Below are 18656 nucleotides of genomic sequence, written 5' to 3'. Positions count from 1 at the left end.
CTCTTGGTTAGTTCTGTGTGATGCATAGAAGGTATATTCAGTCCTTTGCTCAGTTCTTGATTTTAGCAAAGTTTTGAATGTTGATTATATTAATACATCTCTGCAATATCACACTGAGGTGTTTTTTTTAATTGCATTGCTAACTAAGGTATAACTAAGAAGCAGAACAAAATGTTTTAATTTTTTTTTGCCAGGATTGGAAATGTGAAAATGAGCAACAGGTAAAGTACAGGAAATATCTGTCAGTACATTTTAGAAGACTGCTTGAGGGAGTTCTTAAGTAGGCAAGTCAAAGCAAAATAGTTTTCACACAATCAAATATGATTGCAAAAATTAATCAATTGAAATAATTTCTATCATGTTAATACCTGTGTAGATATACTAAACTTATGATGATCCTATCCTTGATTTGCCAGCAGTATTTTCATGTGAGGCTGGATGGCATTTTGACAGTGGGGGACAAGACTCTGACACTGACAGTGGGATGTAAACTACTGCAGGAGCCCCTCTGCTAAGGGAGGATATCTGTTAGCTAGATAAATATCATTTCTGAAGGGTGGATCATAGGGTGAGTAAGGTGTCAGTCCTGTTGTGAAATGCCCCTCTGGAACAGTGGCACTATTTTAAGAACAAAATGTGGCAGACACTTTACTATGGGAGAAGCCAACACTCCATAACTTATTGTCTCTTCACTTTTCACAGGTTTATCAAATTTCAGCAGTTCTCCATAGCCCAGTGAAATCATCACAGATCCATTTTATTCAGCTGAGTCTTGCTGCTCTGTGTTCTTGTTTTGAGCTATGGGTGAGTGCAAAGCAGGTGAGTGTAACATCATTTCATGAATATAAAACCATTTCATGCTAGACCTGACAAACGAACAGCACTAGCTTTGTTAGCAGACTTTCCTTGTTCTTTATACTAAGCAAGAATCCTGAGAGTTTGAAGCATCATGTAAATCTGTTAGCTAATACAGGCCAGCGGATTTTGAGAAATCTGGCTTTTACTACAAGTTTACAAGGCTGTTCCAGTTGCTGAGAAGTCAGAAGTCTTGGTTATAAAGACTCTTGGGAAACTGATCCATCAGTTTAAAAGTTTACAGTGCTGCTGGAAAAGGGCCCAGCACTGTACCACTGGACCCTGGAAATTAATGAAACATTTCTCTATTAGCTCATGTAGCTTGCAACACTGTGGTAGCTGAGTAACTTGTAGGTGTTACTGCATTCATCCTTGCAGTATCTGAATAATCCAGGGAAATGCAAGTACAAGAGGCTATAAAAATATTTCCACCTCTCTTTTGCAGGCAAGGGCCCAGCAGGGGAAAATCCCAAAAAGCTTCCCTTTCCCGAAAGTTTTAAGCAATTTTTTTTTTAGTTAACATTAAGATTTTGTGTATGGATACTTCTTTGGTTTAATCAAACTTACTTTCATTCTGCAAAAGGTACAAAATAAATCTGTATGATAAACTTACAGATTCCATAAATTTATGGAGACTATTGTTTGCTTTTTGGGAGTACTTTGCTCTCTATAAAGTGTGAAGGACATGCACCTAGCTAGCATGCTCACCCTCAGAAATTCTGCTTTTATACTTCTCTCTAAAATCTGCCAAATATCCTTTCCTCCAGACCAGCAAAGTTTTAGTAGGGTGTTTTTTAACTTCAATTAACTTTAACCAAGAAATTTATCTCTCAGTATAAGGACCCAAAAACCATAGTTTCAGAAACTACATCAAAATCTCAGACTAAATTTCCTGTGTACATATTTCTCATACCTTGGAGCCAAAAGTTTTTTGGAAGATATTTTTGGAGCAGCATTTGTAAAACTAGAATTAGGAGTTTGCTGACACCCTGTTGTTAAGGGTTCTGAGTCACCCCTTTTAAACAAAAATAATTATGAGTCATCACAATTTTCTAAATCAAAAAGCAGTTCTACATATTCAGAGTTTTGACTGTTGTGAATCTTATAATGAGACAATTATTAAATTAGAGCAGTGGCTGTAATTGTTGCACCACAAAGGAAAGAAAAAGATGCCTTCAACTCCCCTTCTTTGACTTGAATTCTTCTTTTCAATTCTCCCTGAGATGCATCCTCCCTGCATGATGAATGTATGACATGACTCAGAATTACCATGTTCAGAAGAATATGATATCAATTCAACCTTATGTTTTCTGTCCAGAGATGACTGCTTCAGTTAGGTGGTTGTAGAGGAGCTGTGGGATCAGATAAGAGGTTACAAAATTCTCTGGAGAAAGCACGAGGCTCTCTAGGTAATGCAAAGTCAGTGGTGATCAGAAGCAGGGAAACAGTAATGCCAGGAAGTGGATGTAGAAATCATTATATGTGCCAAAACTGTTAAGACTAATAATTAGTATTAGCAATAAGTTATGCAACTATCATCAGATCACAAGGAAGTAGTGACAGCAAATTTAACAAGATGTTTATATAGTTAATTCTTTGATTGATGTTTTGTTTATAAAGTGCTACAATGGTAATGAACATGTTGTGCCTTTAGTGGGACCTCTTAAGTGAAATAAAAGCAAGTTGGTGTATGGCTAAAATGGAGGCTGCACAGTTTTGCCCGCTGCTGCCCTGTGCATCACGCCGTGTTCCTGTTACACCACATCAGGGTCAGGGAGGTCTGAAGCAAGAGGTGTTGAAAGAAACAAGAAAAGGGAGAAGATGCAGCCTCAGTTGCAGGGGGCAGGCTTTGGCATATTCAGGATGCTGATTTGTGTGCCCAGATGACCTAGAAAGCTGATGGCATCCTGGCCTGTACCAGGAATGATCAGCAGAACAGGGAAGGGATTCCTCCTCTGCTGTTGGCACTGGTGAGGTCTCATGCCCTGTGTCCAGTTCAAGGTGCCTCTGTTCAGGAAGGACATTGAGGTGCTGGAGCATCTCCCAGGAAGGGCAACAAAGCTGATGAAGAGTCTGGAGCACAAGTCCTATCAGGAGTGGCTGAGGGAGCTGGGGGTCTTTAGCCTGGAGATGAGGAGGCTCAAAGGTGACCCTGTCACTCTCTACAGCTCCCTGAAAGGAGGGTGTAGCCAGGTGGCCATTGGTCTCTTCTCCCAGGCAACCAGTGATAAGACAAGTGGACACAGTCTTCAGCTGTGCCAGGAGATGTTTGGGTTAGATATAAAAAAGAAATTCTTAACAGAAAGGGTGATTAGACTTTGGAATAGACTAGCCAGGGAGACGAAGGAGTCACCATCCCTGGAGGTGTTTAAGGAATGACTGGATGTGGTGCTTAGTGCCATGGTCTAACTCACAAGGTGGTGTTTGTTGGACCTGACAATCTCAAAGGTTTTTTCCTATCTACCTTGTTCTGTGCGTTGCGGAGTACAGCTTTGTGTTGGGCAGACTTTCAAAAAGTGAACCGAGTGAAGGATATAGAACAAGAAGGAGCAGGTCTCTCAAAGTAAGGGCCAAATCCTGGTGATTTGTGCCCAGAAATATCTCTGCTTAGAAAATGCAATAAAGGTGGTTTTTTAATGCACATGTAAAGATCAGTGTTGTAAAACCAACTTCTGTTCTCACTATCCTAACAGAAATAGATAAGCCAAATGGAAGCTTGTGATATAACAGCAGCCGTTGGTTCCATGACTGAAGTGATTTATTACTCAGGACCAAAGGCTGAAAGGGAAGCTGACAAGAGGAATAATAAAACTGTATTTGTATCAACAGCTTTTGCTTAAAAGCAACTTAATATTTCTCCTGTGTATTATACCAAATCCCAAATCCAAATTTGCTGACATCCAGCTCTACAAGTCTGAGATGGATGAAGTGACTTTTGGATTTAATTTTTTAATTTAATAATAACAAAACAACTATGGCAAATCTTGCCATTTAAGCACAGAAATTTTCCCTCCTTGACTTCCAAAGCTACACTGTGGCTGTGATGCTGAATGAGATGTCTCATTTTTTTCCTCAGCATTAGATGCTGATTCCTGGCAGAGCTGCAACACTGAATTTAATGGTGTAGTTGGGCAAAATACTGCAATTCTAAACATACCTGAAAGCTCACAAACCTATGCTCTCTGCCAGACAGAATTTGCTATAGGCTGCTTTGATTCCTGAAGCAAATGGGATTATTTCTTGTTTCCAGTTGAGTGGTTCCAGTGATTACTTGGATGGTAATATGCCATTCTGACTCATGGAGATGGCAAGAGAGAATGGATGGTCTAACTAGATTTTTTTTCTGTCTCTGATTTTTTGGTTTCTCACTGGTCTTTCCTTAATTTTCATCTATAAATATAGAAGCGTAGCTGTTGCTAAAGTGTTTAAGCCTCAAAGTAATGTTCCTTGTTACCAGAGTGTAGCTCTGACAAAGAAACATTAGCTCCTATTCTTTGTGTCTTTTGGGATAAAGGTGGGGAGAGTACTTGGGGCTATTGGGAAAAGCTTAACAAGAATAAGGAAACTCAAGAATTTATTTAATACTGTTTATCTGTTGTAATATGCAGCTATATTTCATGAGTTTAACTGTGGCAAAGCTTACTTTATAATCTAACACCCCTTTATGCTTCTGAAAGAATGAAAAAGTGGTTTTTCTTCTGTAGGCCAGCCTTCCCCTGAGCTGAGAAGTTGGATGGAGAACTCAAAATTGTAACTCCCAGAATAAATGATCAGTAATGGTACAGTTAACTTGAGCAATGAGGACTGTTCCCTATATCAGGAAATATTTTTTGACTTAAATCAATTTTTTATCAAAGTGTGTGCATGTGTGCACATGCATGAGGGTCCTCTGAGAAGTTGAGAGTGTGTGATCTGACCTGTCTATAGTTCTAATGCAAAATTTACTGTAGTATTTCTAAATAAAATTATGGTTTAAAGAAACCCCAAAACAATCTACTCTATTTAAAGCATTTAGGAGAAATTCAAAACCTCATTCAATCAAACATTAAATGGTCCCTTAAGGTGCCCTATGTAGTTCACCTGACAAAAATGTCCTTTTACCCTGCTGTTTTAATATATTATTCTGTCTGATTCTCTGCCCTGCAGTTTTGAGCAGAAGCTTTGGGGAAATGTATCCATTCCTGAAAGTCCCTAGAGCAGATTGTTGTTTTTACATTCATTTTACATTACTCACTGTACGTTTAGGAAAAAAAAAACCAAAAAAAAACCCAAAAAAACACCTTATTTCAAAGCTTTCTTTGTTAGTGGTTTCTAGACCAAGCAAAACTTTGTTTCCTTTTCAGGAAACATGTACATTTGTGATTTGTGTTATGGTTTCTGTGAGAAATGTGGGAAAGAAGCTACTTGTGGGAGTACCTGTTGCAAAGGAAAGAGGGACACCAGGTGATTGAAGAAGCCCAGACTCCTGAGTGCCTCTCCAGCTTCTTCTGTGGTGCTCATCAAGTCTCCTCATTTGTATGCCCTGCCCTCAAGCCAAGGGGTTTTGTCTGAAATGTTTCATTTTAGTGAAGTGGTGAGGTTTTTTTAATAATATTTGTTTTGATGAGGAATGTAAGTGCCTCCTGATGACTTCTGTACCAGATGGGAGAGGGATTACAGGATCTCATGTGGCATTAAACCAGGAAAGCCGAGAAATTATCTCAGTCTGAAAGAGAGGGAATTTTAGACCAGAGAATGTTTGGTAAAGGGAAGAACACGGTTTTTATTAACAGGTTTTTCTGTTCTTTCTTCTGGAGAAAAGCCCAGTGAATGTAAGTATGAAATCTTTTTCTGAGGTACTGCTTTCAAATAGCATTTCCTTCTTTTTTTCTGGAACAGAATTGAAATTTTTGAAGATAAAAAGTCAGAGAGGACCCCATTTGAAAGAAAGATTAGACTATTCATATTTATTTTCCTTAGCACCTGCATTTGAAAACCAGTCTCAGATTCACATGTGAGATTACCATCCAGAAGGTATTAGTGATGGCTTCTTTTTCTAGCAGAGATGAAATTCAAGTTTCTTCTCACCTCAGGATGAATGTACTGCTATACATCTAATTCAGTTACTGGAATTGCTTCTGTTTTCTGAGGTAAGAATCAGCAACGGTTTTGCTATTTGTCTGAGTCTTGAGGATATTCAAGTCAAGACTCAAGCCAAATTTTTAAACAAGTTTGTAGTTTAAATTTAATTTTTTTTCTGGTTCAGCCAGTGCTTTAGGGCAATGTCATCTGAGGAGCAATTCAAACCAGAGGATTATTTGGCCTGAAATGGCTGAAGAAATTATGGGTTTTTTTGCATCACAGATGCAAAAAAGATCCTGAGGTGTTTCTGAGATCTGAAACACATTGCTATCTCATTTCAGTGGAACCTGGATTTTAATTCTCCTGGTTTAGGAGGTGGCTGGTGGGAATGGGTCACACTGAAGGTTCCTGCAGAGCTGGAACTGGTGTCTGATCACTGAAAGGGTGAGGGCAGGGCTGAGCTCAGGAAGGTCACACCACACGTGCTCCCTCCCTGTGCTCTGCAAAGTGCCATGGCTGGAACAGGGCAGAGCATCACCTGGAGCACACACAGAGCCCCTGTCACCGTGTCAGCAGGGACCATCAGAGCCATGTCAGGGGCTGGGCTGGAGCCCCTGGAGCCAGCACTTAACAGGGCACAGCACTTTCTGCTAAGTGTTCAGGGCAGTAGCACAGCCAGTGCCTAACGTGTATTCCTTCTGGGTTGGAACAGTTGTCCCTCTCGCTCTTCAAGGACATGTGGGTCATAGCTGCTTTACATCCAGGTATATTCTTCCATCCTTTGTCATGTAGGAACTGAAGGCCTATAAGAGCTTCTTTGTTTCAGTGTCCTTTTAAAAAAGAATGTCTGAAATAGGGAGCCAATACCAAATTTGGGGTTCTTTTTTTAACCTCATTATTCGTCTAAGCATTGATAGGACTGATTCATTCAGTTGCCAGGATGAAATCCTCCAGGCTGGCTTTTTACACAAAAGGATTTTGTTTTAAGCATTTAAAGTGTGAAAATGTTTCTATTTATAGGAATAAGTCACCTTTGACCAGAAATGGGAAAACTTCAGTATGGAAGATAACAAAACAACAACAAAATCTGTGTGACTGTCACTGCCATGACTTTGACAGCAAAAGTTGTGACTTTTAGGGTTTTTCCATGAGCTGTTGGAGAAAATTCTGTGATTGAATGAGGCCAGAGAAAAAACTTGTGAGTTAGTAAAAAATCAGAATGTCTTTCCTGTGGAAAACACTGGTATAATGAAAAGTGTTTTTAAACTGACTGTTGAAAGTAAAAGAGACTGTATTTTGAGTAAGTTTACAGTATGGGTGGTGTAGCAAAATGTTAATGTGAGATCCCAGTTCTAGGACAGGTCCATTTCCATTCCAGTTCAAACAGCCTTTCCAGAGGGCACACAGCAGTGCTAGGAGCGGTAAATAAGAGCTCAGATCTCTGTGCACAAGGTGAGTGTCTCCCCAGAGCATTATGAAGTTGAATTCTTCCCTCAGGTCATTGGACAGTTGCATTTCTTCCCCTGCCATTTTGTGTCTCCAGCAGAGATAACATTCCTTGGCTGTGCCTTGATGCTGAGGACCCTCTACTAGCAGGAGCTTCAAAGGCCATGAACATGATAAGCCATGGCTAAAAATCCTTTGCTGTACCTGAGAAAATGGATGTCTTCAACTGAGGAATGAGATTGGATGTGGATCTTGACTGGGTTGTTCTTTCCATGGGAAGGACCCTGGAAAAGGGTAAGCCTGGGATGGAAAGTTGTGTCTGAGTCCTGGTAACTCATTGCTGCTGGTGGAAGAAGGCAATAGGAGAGACATCAGCCTCAGTGAGGGAAGGGGCTTGGAGAAGGGGGTAGGAATTATGCTGAAGCCCCTGTTCATGCAGGAACCAACACCTCAGCTACCTTCAGCTTCTCACTCAGAATGAAAGCAAGCAAAACTTCTCTAGGCTTGGCAGAGGTGAAGGAGAAAGAAAAGAGAAATACCCAATTAATCACTGCCATTGGCATATGCTCTGTTAGTGGGGGAGGAGAAGTAAACAGTCAAGCTTGTACTGGTTTACATTTTTGCGAAGGAGTGACCTGTGCAAAAGATGTGTCCTAGATAAGCATTGTTGGATCTCTTCTTTGTCCCCAAAAACTGCAACTGAGAGATTTGCATTCTAATTCTGTGATTAAGTCTAACCCATACCTTGATGGTAACTGACTGCATTCATATCCTAAAGCTTAGCTTATACTGTAGAAGTTCAGTATTTGAAAAACTGACAACCCTACCTAAGAAGCACTTGACCAAGGAGCTTCTTGAGTTTTTCCAAGCCCTAAAGTTTCTGCAGTTGTTTCATTCACACTCAGCTGGCCTGATCCATGCTAACACTTTGTTTTTCTTTGCAATTAAAATATTTCAGCTGCCATGTGAAATATGTGAGACTTTTTTAGACTTGTCAGAAGCTCAGCAGGATGGCATTGAGTGTTTGCACAGCGGCTTATAACAGTCCCAAGAATAATTCCTGGATCAACTTGCTGGCTATTTTTAAAACAGTGAAAAATATGAACTGTTGCATAAATCCATTTTGCTTCTTGGCATATGATTATTTTCCCACTTTTTATTTCACTGTTGGTTATTTGACAGCTCAAAAAACATTTCCAAACATGCCTCTCTTCCATCCCAAAATGAACATGTGACTGTGGATTACCCATCAGACTTTGACAGTCTTTTGGTCCAACAGCACATCTGGAAAGGGATTTCTATGTTATTTCTTTTCTTTTTAAAGCTAAAATGTACAGGTTCACTGGCCGTGTGTTTAGTTTTCATTGAACTTTTTTTTTTCTTCCAGTTTTTGTTGTTTTGTTTATAGTTTTTTTAATAATCATGCTGTACTCACCTTGAGTTTTGCTCTTCAGTGATCATCAGTAGCCATAAGTGTATCATCAGTAGCCATTAGGGGACAGAAGGAGGACTGAGACCCCTGATGTGACTGTGAGACAAGGGGAATGTGAAGCTCACTCCCATCCCACTGAATCTGAAGCCTAGACGAGTTTTCAGTGTGCTTCTGTTCCTTTTGCCATTATACATAGTAGTCTGTAACTGAATTTAGCCTGCTTTGCTAATCTCAATGTTCAGAGATTTCCAAGGAGCTGGTCAGGCTGTTGTCATTGCCACGTGCCTTAGGAAGCAGCATATTTGAACAGTCTGTTGTGTGTGAAACACCTTTGACACTTTGTGTGTTTCCAGAAATACAGCTGCAGTGAAGGAAAGATGATTTTGGTGAAGGCTTAGGCCAAAGTTGACTGTTTAAATCAATTAAAAGGTGATTTGTTTAGATTACATATAAGAAAAAAGTTTTTTGCAATGAGGGTTGGTAAAGCACTGGAACAGGTTTCCCAGAGAGGTGATCAATCTCCTGGAAACATTCAAGGGGCTCTCTCTGATCTAGTTGAAGATGTCCCTGCTAATTGCACCTCTCAAGGTCTCTTCAAACCTGTACTATTTTATGATTCCACATTTCTCAGTGTGCAGCATCTCTTGATTGACTACTGTTTTCGTGCCTGGATGTTTACAGTCCCTCTCTGCTCTCACTCTGTCTGGTGAATATAACACCCAAGTGTTGCAGGGAGGGGGACTGTGGCATGTGAAGGCACCTCATGCTGAGGCAGGTGCCCAGAGGAGCTGGGTCATGAGACAGCCTGCCCTGGGCATGGCAGCTTTGCAAGATCTGTGGTCAAGTCATCATCACCAGTGGTAACTGGAGAAATACTAGCAGACTTCTTCTAACAACTGATTAATCCAGGATTCAGCACTAATTCCAGCTGTTGGCAATTATACTCTCCCTGTGGCTTTGCTGAGGTGTGGTGTTTGTCACAATAGATCAACCTGTTAAACAGATACTGCTTTTTGCTCCACCAGGGATGCCTTTGGTGACAGATAAAATGATTCTGGTGTACAGAGGACAAGGTCCTTCAATTTGTTAAATTTGCCAACTGCATTGGGAGCCTGAGGGCTGAAAGGTGTCATAGAAATGTAAAGTGCTATTGCTCATCCAAAATCACTCTGCTCTGTTTTCCTAAAAAAAACTCCAAACAACTACAGATACTTCTTTCCTGCATTTTGTTCAATGTTTGGTTGGTTCCTTTAAATCTGCACACAGAACTGCTACCACTTAGCGCCTGGATCTTGAGTGTGTCTCAGGCATTTTATCTGACCTTTTGTTTGGCAGTTATTTCCCTTACCTGTTTCTCCAGTTACTTGAGCAATCTGTTTTCTGTGACTAGTTTTAAGACACTGATTTTTCATTGCTTTTATTTAAACATGCAATGAGTTTAAGCATGCAAGTGAAGTTCATAAAGCCCAGTGAGTCCAAACACTTTGTCTGGTTGTACTCACTTGATTGGTTTACTGTATTTTCCCATGTCCTAGCATTAATTACAAACAGCTGAAATACAAAGGCCTAATGAAAAACTAATCTTGATGTGAAAGCAGGAAAGAGAGATGTGTGGGACAGGAATTCAGTAATCCCCTGGCTGGAGATTTAGTTGTACCTAAACACTGTCATTCATGAAGCCAACTTAAATTATCAATCAAGAACCTGTCAATCTAAACAAATCTGAAGTGTCAAGAAGTTTGCTTTAGTTGGCATTTAACTTTTCCCTTGGCATCCAATTCTTAGCTTTAATCAGAATATCTCACAGAAGACAGGGTTCCGTTTGATCCAGCTATGTGAAGTATTGTATGTAGTTGGCTTGTCCTCAGAGAAGTTTCAGCTCCAGCTTGCAGACATGGGAGTGAACAAAATGAGCAAAGAAAGCATTTCCTTAGAAAGAACATCTGAGCAGGTTTTCAGATCTCAGGTTTCAGAGAGTGGCATTTCTAGTATTTTACCTACTTCTGTAAGGAAAGGAAAAAAAGGAACCCTTCTGTGCATGTTAGAGGGCATGATAATAGATATATGGGAATAGATAGTATAGATAGTAGGGCTAGATAGATAATAGAGTTAGATAATTTCTTGTGTGATCTCTGTTGCCTTACAGAAAATTTAAACCACATAAGAGATATAAGAAACAATATTAGCCAACAAATTATGAATCATTAGGTTCTAAAACTTTCACTAATGTATATAGTAGCTCCAGTATTGTGTATAGATTTTCCTCTGAAAGGCAATATTTATGGAAAAAGTTGTAAGGTACCCAAAAAATGTAACTATAACAATATTGAATGTATGTGTCACTTGGTGGATTTGAACTTGGAGCATATAAAGTAATGGAAAGAAGTGAAGTTCACTACCAAACAGATCTACAGCTAGCAGATCACAGGAATCAGGTCAAGAAGTGCACCTAAAAGGTAAAGCATCACGATGCCAATGTACAACTGACTGAAAGACAGCAGCTGACAACTGGGCATCCTCAGAGCAGGGAAGGAGAACCTCTCAGGTCAAATGATTGAATGGAAGCAAGGTGGTTCAGTAGGGAATGAAACCCAAGGATGAAGCAATAATGACCAACAAACAGTACTGGTGTCTAAATAATGCATGACAATGACATCATAATTTGACTTTTATAATGCAATACATAACACTATACTGTGTTTTCACCAAATAGATTTGGGGATTTTTTTTGGCTGACTGTACATTATAGTCTAACATATTCATCTTGTCTTTGGGCTCTTAAATGCCAAAGTAACCTTTGTTTTGAAATATAAGCCTCTAGTATAGGGATTTCAGCAGAATTCTCCAGCATTTGCAGATTATCCGTATGTTCACCATTCTTGTAAGTTTTATATTTGTAGTTCAGTTTCTGCTATCTTTAAAACCATGAATTAAAAAGGTTAATCTGTGGATAGAAATAGTTTTAAGATTCTCTTGAGGAGCTATGACCACTGTCATGCCCTAAATGGAGGGGGCATGTAAGTTTCTTGAACTTTGTTTTAATTGTAGTTTCTACCTCCTTTCTTCTTCAGACAAAACTCATTCTCACACATCCTTTCCATTCCCCTTTTAAAAGGGGAACACTGAAACCAAGTATGTGGAAAATATTAATACACTGAAAATAAAAATGATATAGGGATAGAAATCTAACTACTTTTCTGATGTCTTTCTGGCCAGAGTGCAAGAGAGGGGTTCTCAAAGAGCATGCCTGACATCAGATCCCTGCTCTTTCCATCATGTTCCAGTGCCTCTGAAATGCTCAGCTTTACCACCATGACACCAACAAGTTCATGTGAGGTAAGAAATTCCTGTCACCCATTCACTGCTGCTCAGTAAACTTTCTGTGGCTATTCAAGCACCTCTGTGACAGGAAATGCTTGAATGTTAAGGCATAATTCTGCAAATGAAGTTTTAGTAACTGCAGGCTGAGTTGCTGGGAGGTGGTTCTGTTTTATACCTTGTTTCTTGACAGCCCTGCAAGAAACCCAGCTATGGCTTAGGCATGTTGCTGCTCACCTTTGCAGCAGGGCAGAGCCACCCTCACCTGGCCAAAGGGGCTCGTGGGCCGTGGGGATGGAGCACAGGGAAAGCTTTGCAAAGGGAAAGCTGGAGCCAGGTTTGGCCAGCCAGTAGAGGCTGGGGAAGGGGGGTGGTGGGGGGTGCCCAGCTGATGTTTCCAGCCACCTAAAGAGGGGTTCCAGGGAAGGCAAAGCCAGGCTCCTTCCAGCATAACCATAAGAGGCCAGGGGCATGAGTTGGCGCCAGACAAATCCCAGGCTGCCTGCCCGGGACTGCAGGGCAGCAGGCACAGCCTCAGGGACTGACTCTCCAAGGGTGCCCAGCCTCGGTGGTGGCACCACAGGGGCTCCAGTGCTGCCAGGATGGGCTGGGCAGGGACAACCAACTGGGCTGCCCTGGAAACGAGCTCCTCTGGTTGCCCATCCGTTTTAGAAATATATGTATATATGCACACACATATATACACGTATATGTGTATATATGCACACACATATATGAGTGTGTGTATGAGTATATATATATATGTATTATTTTTTGAATTGTGAGGTATTTGGGTGTGGATAGGGTTTGTTTATTTGTTTGTTTCAAGTCATCTGTTTGCACTTGGAGCAGCGGTGGTGTGGCCAGTGAGGGTGACTGTGGCTTGCTGGGGGCGATGCTGCGCTTCGATCGCGGCCGGAGCTGGCAGCCTGGCAGCCCAGGAGGGGCTTGCGAGCGGCTTTTTAAAGCCTGGGATTTCCAGCGCTCCTCAGGATGAAGCGCAGCTCGGCAGCTCTGCGCAGAGCAGATGTGCGGAGGGGAGGGAAATGCTTTCGGCTGAACCCAAAAAGTACGTGCCAGGAGGAAGGCTTCAGCAAGTGGGAGCTGGGCAGGGAGGAGGGAACGGGGCATTTCTCTTCTGCTTCGATTTCTAAGGAATAATTTAAATGGATTGCCTCTTCTTTAAAAGGAAAATCTCACTGAAGTTTTTTTAATGTGAATTTTTGTATTTATTTTCTCTGTGTGTGTGTTTATCTATTTTCTTTGTGGTATTTTGTTTAGATTTTTAGGACTGATTTGTAGTCTTGGCTGATGGGAGAAGTGGTTGTGCAAGGGGTTGGTGTAGCAAGGAGGTTGCTTACGATGGTATTTGTTGCATCATCAAGAGCCGACTGATTAAACCTTATTGGATCTGATCCATAATAGCAGGAACATTTTTATGAAAAAGGAAATATGAATGAAGTCCTAAAGCAGATTTCAGAGCTGTTATCCTTTAGTGGAACATATTAATAGAATGTAAAGTGACCTAAATGAAGTGCTGTAGAAAGGCTTGTCAATAGTTTATACATTAAGCTAGGATTATTTGAAGACATTCATAATGAAAAGAGGATTTTGTTGTGCATTAAAAATTAGTTATGATGATTTGAGGCAGAAGACTGAGATAAGTCAGCAAGCTAAATATAAAGAATTTGTGTATACTGGGATAGGGCTGTCCTCATACAGCCCTATCCCAGTATACCCTGACCTTATACCATTACAATATTTTGTAGAGATTTTAGTACAGAAGATTTACTGCTAAATCTTTGCTAACTTGTGTGGACTTCGTTTTATTAGCCAGCCTAGCCTTGGCATTCAAAGAAGTCTATGAAGAATATTTGTTTCTAGTCTGAAGAGTGGAAGAGAAAAGGAATGCTGTGGGAGAAACTGCAGCTGGGAGGGAAGCTGTGGATTTTGTTTCATTGCAACAGGTCCTGGAATAAGTGAGACAAAAAGTTGGAGCAAGCTTTTTACAGAGTCATTTCAAGTAATAAATAAGTGACAAATGAAAAGGAATTTGAGTATATAACTCATAACTGCAAATTATTTACCGATATTTTGTTCTGGCACTGCTAAAGGTCTTAATTTTCAGTTGGTCTTTTTAATCCCTTCTTTACTGCAGTGACCCCTTTTGCTGTTAAATTTTCTCTAAAGTTTCCGAGGAAATCCAAGTTTTATTCCCTGTCATTATATACTCACCAAATTTTCAATTAATTCACATCCTATATTGCTTTCTCTTGCCACAAACTTAGCTGTGCAAAATCATGTGTAAGTGCAACAAGTTGATCAAGGGATCTGAAGTTGGAATTTGGTTGACTTTGTTTGGCTGCCTTGAAAGGTTGCAAATTATCCTCCCTTAGGATGTCCTGTGTTTCCAATGCCCTCAGGTGCCAGCCTGGAGAGAGAGGTGGTTGCTGAAGATGATCTGCTTAGTCCAGCAGGTCCTGGCTAAGTAATTGGGAAGCAGAATTCAGTGCACAAACAGGACCCAGGGTAGAGACGTTTGTCTGCATATTGTTGTAGGTGGTTAATCGAGGCTGGTCACACTCCTAAACCCCCAGGGCATGACAAAGCAGTGTTGCTGCATGAGATGATTCAGCCTTTGGTATCAATGTAGCCAAGAGAATTTCAAAGTTATTCAAACTTAATAGAAGCGTGGAGTTGCAAGACATTGCAGCTGCAGTACAAGTCAAACTCTCTCAGTCCTGAAAAGCAGGAAATCTTAGTGTATAGGTGCAAAGGAATTTAAGTAGCTACTCACAATGCAGCTGAGAGAAAGCACCAGGCTGACTTGCATAAATTCGTTGCAGGCTGCTAGACACTCTTTATAAATTCTGTGATGAGGACAGCCACCCTAGGAAAGGCTTAAATAAAAATATATTGCTCAAACTTCATATGCAGCTTTGGTAGGCACTGGGACTTGAAAGCGTGGTTGGCAGGTAAATAAGTCAGCAGTCAGAAGTGCCTGGTGCAGATGGCAGTCAGTGCCTGAACATGTGATGGGGCACATGCAGAATGCAGGGCACGGTTCAAGGATGCAGCCTGGGGCTGCTGTGCAGCTGGATCACCCTGTGTGCCGGGGCCAGCCTGTTACAGTGAGGGCTGAGCTGGGAGTCAGCAGCTCATCCTGCTGACAACAGCCCAGGCACACGGGGTGATGGTATCAGCAGCTTCAGTTGACAGCATTTGCAAAGTTTAAACATACCCTAAGCAGAATGCCCAAGAAATAGGGACATGGACTGTTATAATTTTTGCTGATCCCTCTGGCAGCTGTGCTGCCAGTGAAATGACTGAGTAGGTGAAACCAAGTCCTTGCTGGCTGCATGACATAAAGGGCAACATTTAAACAGCTCCATTTAATCTAAGCCTCCTAAAGCAACAGGAAAGAGCTTACTTTGTGCTTTGCAAACTTAGCAATGCCTAAAAAAAGAACGTGATCTCAAGTGAAAAGGAAATTTGTTTGGGTTTGAATTAAAAAAAGGACAAAGTACTTTCATTGAACTTTGTGCAACCAATAATGCAGTGCTCAATAAATTACTTGCCTTTCGTTGAGAAAGAATAATGTGCATAGTTTGTTATATACCTGGTATCTTTTGCTACAATTTCTGTACTGAAACTCATGCAAGTACTCAAATGATGTAATTGACTTTACTATGATAGGGAAAGGGTCAACATGACTTAGAAATGTGCAGTGTTGTTGTCCCCATGCAGTCGCTGTCATTAGAGGTCCCACCCTCCATGGTGCTGCAGAGACCATTGCACCCCAGTTGAGGGATAGCAAATGAAGGTGACTTCAGGAGCACCAGGGAGACTCTTAGTGAGTCAGTGCTGGCACTTTGGAAAGCTCCAGTGGCACTGCTGTAGGTAAGTGCCAGTCAGTTACTCCTCAAGCAGCTGGTGAGGGAAGGCAGCATGGCTCAAATGCTGGAGGGCTGCAAGATCTGCAGTGTTTGCCATCCCTCCTCCACAGCACAGGATGTAGCAGTCTGATGATGTCCTGGGCAATGCTTAAAAAATTTAAATAGCCCATTTGTAACAGAATTGTTTTGTATTTAGAATCAGTAGTTGTCAAATTGCTTTGCACTCTGTCATTAGCTCAGTGTTTGATACCACAAAACTAATAGCAACAAACTTTTGCTGAAGTTCAATGCAATTTTGCAACTAATAGTAACTATTTGTGTTCAGTGGGCTTTTGCTCCTGGAGAAAACTTGAATATCTCTTACCCCTGCAGCTGTTGTGGGCAAATTGTTCCTTTAGCTGTTTTTCCATTGAGAGATGTTCTTTAATGTGATGCTTTTCCAGAGCTGGATGGACAAAGGAAGGTCCAGGTGAACTCAGACCTAGTATGGACAGATCTTGAGGCAGACAGTGCTTTGTTAGACTTCTGTTTTTTGTTTTTTGACATTCTCTGATGCATATTACTTTGCTGGCTTTTGTAATATCCTTTATAACATAAAGTTTTTTATATGTTTTTTAACATAAATGTTCTTTTCTGTAAATGGCACTTATCTTCTTAACTCGGAAAAGGGAGCTGCCTTGTGCTGCGATTTTCTGTTCTGGTACTTCATCCTGATTCCAAGCTGATATTGCAGAGGCAATGTAGTAGAGGCTTCAAAATCTATCCCATATCCAGAGATTATCATGAGGGTGAGAGGAAGATGATGTTTCCTAACACAGATGTGCTAAAATTTTTGTTAGTTTTTGTAGAGTCGTGAAAAGTGGCCTGTAGAATTAAAACAAGGGACTACCTTACAATAACTGCATCATCCCTATTTTCAGTGGGTTAGTCAGTGCAGTGCAGAGGGAAAGGATGAAGCTTCCTTCACCATTAAATCAAAATTGTCATGATGCTTCCCCAAACCAAAGTTGCTTGCTTTTGTGTAAGATATTGTTTATTCTCCCAGGATAAGCACTGCCATGAGATAATTTTCTGAGATACAGACATTACTTATACTATACACACCTATTTCCATCAAATGTGACAATTTATGCTTTGTTAGTTTAGTGCTTTAGAAATCTAAAAGTCTTTTGTTTGCTGTAATTTATCTCTAATTATGCTCATATTTCTGTTTTGTATTAGTTTGCAAGTGTTTCTTCAATCTTTGAAATGTCTTCAGTGCTGCAATAGATTTCTAATTGTAAGTGGAGCGGCCAATTTCACTTGTTCATTTGGAGACATTGGTCTCTCTTCCTTTAGCAATGCTAAATCCACAAGAAATGTGTAACTTCTTCAGCCTCCATAGGACTTGAGGAGCAACGACCTCCTTCCTGGATGAGAGTTTGTTTTACTCTTGTCTTAGAGAGTTAAGGGTGGTTGTGCTGCTGCCAGAAGGTTTCATGTGGGAATAAAGATTTGCCTTTTGATGCTGAGATCGGTCTCCTTGAACATATTTCACCCAGTAGCAACTTTCTCTTCCCAGTCATCTTGATTATCCCCATTACCTGTGGTGGCTAGATGCTTTGTGCTGAGTGTCTAGGGGGAATTTGTCAGACTAAAATGCCTTAGGCCATTGGACTTAAGATTGTATCCATGATCCAGTTAGATTCTCTAAAATTAATCATAAAACACCTTAAAGGTGGATTTTGGTGTTGCTTAGGCACCTAACCGTGCAGATAAACACCAGGGAGTGTTTTCAGCACCTCAGGAAAGCAGTAGGTGTTTTGCCAGCAGTGCAATCAATAGGTGTGAAGTGCCTAAGACCTCTGGAAATCATTCTTTTAATGTCGGATTTAAAGGCACAGTAGCAAAAAGAGTTGCAAATGAAGTGGAGCACTTAACTGCAGCTTCCCCATGCAAGAAATATTGTCTCTGCAGAGATTATCAATTGAAAGCATCTAAAGTCTCTGGGTATAAAACAGCATTTAGGTTCACTTGGCTCTTTATGTCCCTAGTTTCCTGTGAAAGTAACAGAAGGCAGGTAGGAAGATTTTCAATTTACTGAGACAGAATACATGTCTTCAAATAATTGAAATCATATTTCATTTCACTTATAGCTTTAACCCTTATTTATTAACTGTGAGTTTTGAAGGTTTTATTGCTGGCTTTATGGAATATTTTATGTTGGAAGAGTGGTTGTCAAAAACAGATATAATATGGAATAATCCTCAGCTTAGAGTGATCAGACAATTCTTTGATCTAAACAGAAACTGAATGCTACAGTGTTTGTACTAATATCATATATGTGCTTGAAGTTAGCAGATTGAGTGTTCACTTGCTCTATTCCCCATGTTCTTCCTCTTAAAAGCATCTGTTGCCAGACCGCCAGGTGTGAGACACAGGAGAAGTGGGGCTCTGATCTGACTACTTTTAGCAATTTTCATGTTCCCAAATATACATGATAGAATGACCAAATGGCATCAAGAAGTTGGGTTGCCCTCCACTCTCATCCATGCCACCCATGACCAAAATTTCTTTTTGAAGTATAGAAATTACCCTGGTTGGTGAAGAATGTCTCTGGTTTCAGACCTTCAGCTAAGAATATTTCCTGCAGAAGAAGTGGGTTTTTT

At 40.6% G+C, this 18656-nt stretch overlaps 1 protein-coding gene across 6 annotated transcripts in view; it reads left to right on the top strand.

Annotated features, from left to right (window-relative positions):
- The window catches only part of LOC135446782 (melanopsin-like), a 71052-nt gene that overhangs the window by 21699 nt on the left and 30697 nt on the right, over positions 1-18656 (top strand). For 4 of the 6 annotated variants that reach the window (XR_010439883.1, XM_064711060.1, XM_064711061.1 and 1 more), the window contains 2 exons: positions 703-819; positions 12011-12130. Coding sequence is in view for 4 of the 6 variants with exons in the window: in XM_064711060.1 (XP_064567130.1) it covers positions 703-819; positions 12011-12130 (237 nt within the window). In the remaining 2 variants the exon portion in view is untranslated. Of the gene's footprint in view, positions 1-702; positions 820-5927; positions 5985-7294; positions 7369-7459; positions 7657-12010; positions 12131-13116; positions 13182-18656 lie in introns of those variants that run through there. The other 2 variants (XM_064711062.1, XM_064711063.1) reach the window with 2 other exon arrangements.

Source organism: Zonotrichia leucophrys, chromosome 4, assembly GCF_028769735.1.
Source record: "Zonotrichia leucophrys gambelii isolate GWCS_2022_RI chromosome 4, RI_Zleu_2.0, whole genome shotgun sequence".
In the NCBI taxonomy this organism is placed as follows: domain Eukaryota; kingdom Metazoa; phylum Chordata; class Aves; order Passeriformes; family Passerellidae; genus Zonotrichia; species Zonotrichia leucophrys.
Note: the sequence above shows the minus strand (reverse complement) of the source record. Positions and strands in the feature narration are given on the sequence as shown.